The sequence below is a fragment of the Echinops telfairi genome, unplaced genomic scaffold (assembly GCF_000313985.2).
Source record: "Echinops telfairi isolate 266 unplaced genomic scaffold, ASM31398v2 ScPeMD7_7420;HRSCAF=8458, whole genome shotgun sequence".
NCBI classification, from domain to species: Eukaryota; Metazoa; Chordata; class Mammalia; order Afrosoricida; family Tenrecidae; genus Echinops; species Echinops telfairi.
In genome coordinates this window covers 33417280-33423279 of record NW_022111320.1, presented here as the reverse complement: position 1 = coordinate 33423279, position 6000 = coordinate 33417280, and the positions used below count along the sequence as shown (strand labels likewise).

Here is a 6000-nt window from a genome sequence, read left to right as displayed (position 1 = left end):
AGATGGGCATTGGGTCCCCATCACGCGCCACCCTCATTGATGAGGATATGATTTTTCTCCCCGCCTTTGGTGTTTGAGTGTGCATTTACTTTTGCAGCAAATATATCCATAAAAGTGGAGAGACACATGGAGGCAAAGTTATGAAAACTTCTTAGATATAGCCAAATATCCTAAAGGAATGAGTCGCTGAGCCTAGGGGCTAAGGATTATAGTCTCAGGGGACATTGAGGTCAATTGGCATGGCATAGACACAAAGCTAGGTGGTGCTGCGGGTTTGATGTTGGGCCATTAACTTCAGAGTTGGCATCCCCAACTACCACTGATCTATGAGAGAAAGATGAGGCTATGTACTCAAGAAAATTTAGTCTCAGAAACCCTATAGAGGGTGCTGTGAATTTGAATCAAGCCTATGGCAGTGAAGTTAGTCCACAAAGGCAATGTTTACCCAACTTTGGTTAAGTAGGTAGTAGAGATTTAAAAGCTCCTGACCAGCTACTGAAGGACTAATTTGAAACAAATCACCAGTTTCCACAACCCTGAGAGAGAAGCACTACAGGGTGCCAGGTTACCACCAACTGCTCAGAAAGGGATCACATTAGAAAGTCCTGGGCAGAATGGGAGAAAAATGTGGAACAAAACTCAAAACCATAAATGACACCAGGCTTACTGGTCAGATAAAAGCTGGTGGAAGACCTACAACTATGACCCTTAGTCATCCTTTAAGTCTGGAAATGAATGCACTATTGTCAGTCAATGTTTACCTACAAAATAGACAAGTGTATAAAGAGAACAATACTACCAGTGAAGTGCACTTACCTTCAAAACTCAATCATTTGAGATTAAAAAGACAGCATTTACCCAAGAACAAAGCTTAGAAGGGTTAGGAAGGAGAAGAAAGGGGGAAAGGAACCACATGGAAGCAGCAGAATAAGTGATGTTACATTGTGGGGACTGAGATCAATGAGATAAAACAAAATGTGTATTCACTGAAAACTGCTCTGCAATCCTTCACCCAATTCACAATAAAAAGAATAGCCAGGAGTGGAGTATAGTCTTTGGCCTTGGGGCCTGTGCACTGAAACTTCTAGATTAAAGGGAAGATTGCTGCCAAGAAGCATGCCTAGTCTACAGATACTGCAAGAAGACAAAGACGAACAGAAAGTGAAACCGCCACCTAGAGGAGGCACTCTTAACTTAGACGCTGGCACCATAAACTGTGAGAGGATACATCTGTGCTTGTTCAAATGAAGGCATGGTGGGTTAAAATGAATAACTCATTATAAAAATAAATATTCAAGAAAATGGAAGGTCTTATTTCAAGTACTACAGGGAAAATCCAATTTAAAGAACTCTAATACCTTCTACATAGTTTTTCTCAAAAGAAAAACCAAAAAGCAACTTTATAACAATTCCTTACCAGGCTCCTTTTTCTCTCTTTTGGGTTTTGGACCTTTAACCATGGGAGCTGATGGAGTCAATACCTCTTCTCCTGTCCCTTCTATAGGTGTTCCACTGAATTCTTCATCAAACTCTACTTTTACTGTTGTAGTATCAGGATCACCCTACATATTAAAAAGACAACCAAAAATAAATAAGAATTAAACCATCACCACATATTTTAGGACGATATTTCTAACTAATAGAAATCAGATTTTTAAATCTTTAAATGACTCTATTAAAGACCTACAGAAGACTTTAATCAGATAAATTTTTACTTTATTTTACTTATCTGTAGCAAAGGACATTTGTTTACAACTATAAGCTGGTACACCCAATAAAGTGACAGCTACAAAAAAGTGGCCATAAAAATATCAATGTGACTTTTTAGACGAATAATTGTACATACTAAGGTATATTTGGAAATAAATCCCTATTGCTCCAGCCTCAAATAGCAGGAAAAGTCTTTAAACTATTGGAGAAAAAATAAACACATGGCACACACAGCTGGCCATTGAGTTCTTTGACTTTGTTCTTGCTAACTGCCATTGAATTAAGTCCGACTAATGATAAGTCTGTGTGAGCTGTGACCTTTAGGAAGCTAAATCACCAGGACTGTCTTCTGAGGCACCAGGCACCAGTAGATGCTTTTGAACTTCCAACTATTCAGCTAGTAGTTGAACCACTTAGCCATATGTACCAACCAGAAGCTCTTCTGTGATCTTAAACTAGTTTTTGTTTTTGTTTTTTTAAAGAAAGGCACAAAGACAAGCTATAATACAAATAACAAGTATAGATGAAGGTGTAGTAGTGGCCCATGGGAAAACTGGACAATTCTGCCTAGAGTATGGCCAGGAAGAGTTCCACAGGGTAGTCCTTTATAAGTAGATTTTAAAGAAATCTCCAAAGTTTACAGGTGAGGAGAAAGGAGGGAAGAGCACCCCACCAGGAAGGCAGAGAGACCTGGTACATCACACTATGTTCAAAGAACTATTAAGTCTGGTAAGACTAAGGATGTGTGCGTATGAACACTAGCCAGAGAAGAAAAGATGAAGGTCTGTAGGGACTAAATCATTTTCTATCGGCAGTGAGTGAGTGAGGAATCAAAGTTCTTAGACATTTGAATAGTAATTTACTTTTTTGGAAATAATGCTTTGGTAAAAATATAAGGCTGGGGGGGTTGACGTACAGAGACTTAAAAATCATGAGTAGATGATGAGAACAAGGTGATGAGTTAAACGTCAGAGAAAAATCATGGCATGCTAAGGCAGTGTCACGAAGGAGCCCCAGGGGCAGCGGGATTAAAGTGCTTGGCTGCCAACCCCAAGATAGGAATTTGATACCCTACTCTGCCCATTAGGGTTGTTATCAATCACAACGGACTCAGTGGCAGTAGGTTTGGGGTTTTGTTGGGTTTTGCTTTAAGGCAGTTTCACTGGGGACCAAACTCACACAGGGAATGGATTTTGAAATTACTTAGTAGGAAGTCAATAGCATTTAGTTGCTGATTAAATAAGAAAACTCCCAGGTTTTTTGTTTGATAGTGATGACCGTTAAATGACAAAAGGAACGGAGGTAGAAAAGCAGGTCTGAAAATTAGGATAAATTGTCCAGGGTCAGATATGACAGTTTGAGGAGCATTGCAGGTTCAGTTGGCTATCTGATCCTGACAACTCCTCAAAATATTTTCTTGTAGGCTGAAATGATTAAAAAAAACAAAAAAACTTTCTTGTAGGGACATAGAGTTGGGAGTCATAAACATGACTGAATACATGACGCTCTGACCCTAAATGTGATTACTCAAAGAGACTCTGTAAGGTGAACAAGAGTGCTGAGAAATACAAGGAGTCTTCAAAAAGTTCTTGAAAAAGTTCCATTATCATTTGATGCCATTTTCCCACAAACTTTGGAAATTTCTTGGGACACTTGAGAGATATCTCATTTGAAAAGCCATTTTCCTGAAGATAAAATAACTATGTATGTGTAAGTGAACACCTGTTTTTGTTGGGGGAAGTGGTAGGAAAGATTAGAATAGACCTCATTTATTAGAACAGTAAAGGAAAATGCTTTCTCTGCTATCAAAAGACTCCTCTACCTCAAGTGTTAGCTTTGTTCAGATAACTTTCAAATTTCTGACACTAGTTCTTGGGCTCATTACAGCTCTAATTAAATTGATGCTACATTCCCAAGTAGAAGCCTTAGTGGCATAATCGGTTATGCTTTGAGCTGTTATCTGAAAGGCCAACAGTTCAAAACCACCAGCCTCTCTGTGGAAGAAACATGAGGTTTTCTATTCCCATAAATCAGGGGTCCTCAAACTAAGGCCTGCGGGTCACATGTGGCCCACCGAGGACATTTATCCGGCCTGGCAGGTGTTAAAAAAAAAACAAAAACATAGTTTTTTTAAAACTATAGTCCGGCCCTTCAACGGTCTGAGAGACAGTGAACTGGCCCCGTTTAAAAGTTTGAGGACCCCTGCCATAAAGAGTTAGTCTCAGAAGTTCATGGAGGAAGTTCTACTGTGCTATAGGGTCGCTATTAGTCCAACCCAACTCCACAGCAGTGAGATAGAAAGATAGGCATTCTCAACCATGGAGCCCTGGTGGCTGTTGGATATACGTTGGATTGCTAACAACAAGGTCAGTGGTTCAAAACCACCAGTGGCTACCTGGGGAAAAGATGAGGCTAACTGAGTCCATAAGATTTATAGTCTCTGAAACACTGTATAGATAGGGTCACTATAAGTCAGCATCAACTCAATGGTACTGGGTTTGGTTTGAGCTTGATCATTTCCAACTATCTGTTGAGCATAACCACAGTAAATCCAACTAGTTGCCCACAAATCCATTCCAACTCTGGACAATCCCATGTGTGTCAAAGTAGAATTATGCTCCCTAGAGATTTGGATGGCTGTTATTTCAGAAACAGAATCAGAAGTAGACTGTTGGTCCTTTCATCTGAGGTGTCTCTGGGTGGATTCACACCACCAACCTTTTGACGAGAAGTAAATTGCATTAACCATCTATACTACTCAGGGACACCCTGTTGGATATAGACCAAAATTAAAATCCACTGCTGTTGAGTTGAATCTGACTCCTAGAAAAAAGAGCAGAACTGAACCATAGGGTTTCCAAGATGGTAAATATTAATGGATGCAGATTTTGCCACCTCTTTCTCTCTGAGTTGATGGTAGACTTGGAATTGCCAATCTTTCAGTTGCAGCCAAACACATAGCCACTGCAACACCAGAGCTGCATATGTTATTGGACATAGCGATCTAAACAAGGAGCCCTGATGGCATAGTGGGGTACGTGTTGGGCCGCTAACCACAAAGAAAGCAATCTGAAACCACTAGCCACTCTTTGGCAAAAAGACGAAGCTTTCTACTCCCATAGAAAGTTACAATTACAGTCTTGGAAACTCACAGGGGCGATTCAATGCTGTCCTATAGGGTCACTTTGAGTTGAAATCAACTTGATGGTGGTAACTTTGGATCGGGGGTTTATTTTGACATATATAAAAGAGTTTCCAAAAGTTAGCGGGAAAATCCCATTATTTTAAAATTTTTACCTATTGATTCAAGTTTCCATGACTTTTTTGAAGCTCTCCATTAATTTCCTGGGTATAAAAATCAATCTATGCAGAAAAAAATAACCTCTCTATTGCATTGATAATTATTGGTAAATGCAAAATCTGGAAGCTACAAGGAAAATAAGTAGTCGAAAAATATGACCTTGATAATAGAAATGAAGCTGGAGATCTGCATGACACAACTTTGCAAAACCAATGACTTCGTCACAAATACCTTTTTCAGCAACACAAATAGCGACTAGACATGTGAATTTTTCCAGGTGGAATACACAGAAAATGACCACATTTATGGGAACAGATAATGAAAAAGCTAAATTTCACCAATTAAAACAAGGCCAGAGGTTGACTGTGGAACAGATAATCAATTGCTCCTATGTAAGTTCAGGTTGAAGGTGAAGAAAATTAAAATACGTCCACAAGGCCAAAGTATGATGTTAAGTATAGCTCACCTGAATTTCAAGAACATCTTAAGAACAGATTCAATGCACTCAACACTAATGACAGAAGATCTAATGAGTTGTGAATGACATCAAGTATGTAACACATGAAGAAAGCACAAGGTCATTAAAAAGACAAGATCTGCATGGATGTCCAAAGAGACTCTGAAATGTGCTCATATTCGTAGAGTAGCTAGGTCACATTAAAGAAATGATGAAGTGAAAGAACTAAACAGAAAATTTCAAAGGGCAACTTGAGAAGAAAAAGTATTATAATGAAATGTGCTAAGACCAAGAAAGAACAAGCTCAGGACATCTTCAATGGGAAGAACTAAAGAGAAAACTCAAACCTTGAGTTAAAATACTGAAAGTCTATGGGTAAAATATTGAATGATACAGCAAACATCAAAAGAAGATGCAAAGAATATACAGTCAATGAACCAAAAAAACAAATCAACATTCAACCATGTCAAGAGGAATTATATGATCAAGAATCAAGTCCTAGCTATACCAAAGGTATCAGCCAGCAACAAAG

The 6000-nt window shown here is 38.9% G+C and overlaps 1 protein-coding gene across 1 annotated transcript in view; it reads right to left on the bottom strand.

Annotated features, from left to right (window-relative positions):
• The window catches only part of TOP2B (DNA topoisomerase II beta), a 59967-nt gene that overhangs the window by 15971 nt on the left and 37996 nt on the right, over positions 1-6000 (bottom strand). The window contains exon 28 of the mRNA XM_004704200.3: positions 1418-1562. Within this exon, the coding sequence (XP_004704257.1) occupies positions 1418-1562 (145 nt within the window). The remainder of the gene's footprint in view (positions 1-1417; positions 1563-6000) is intronic.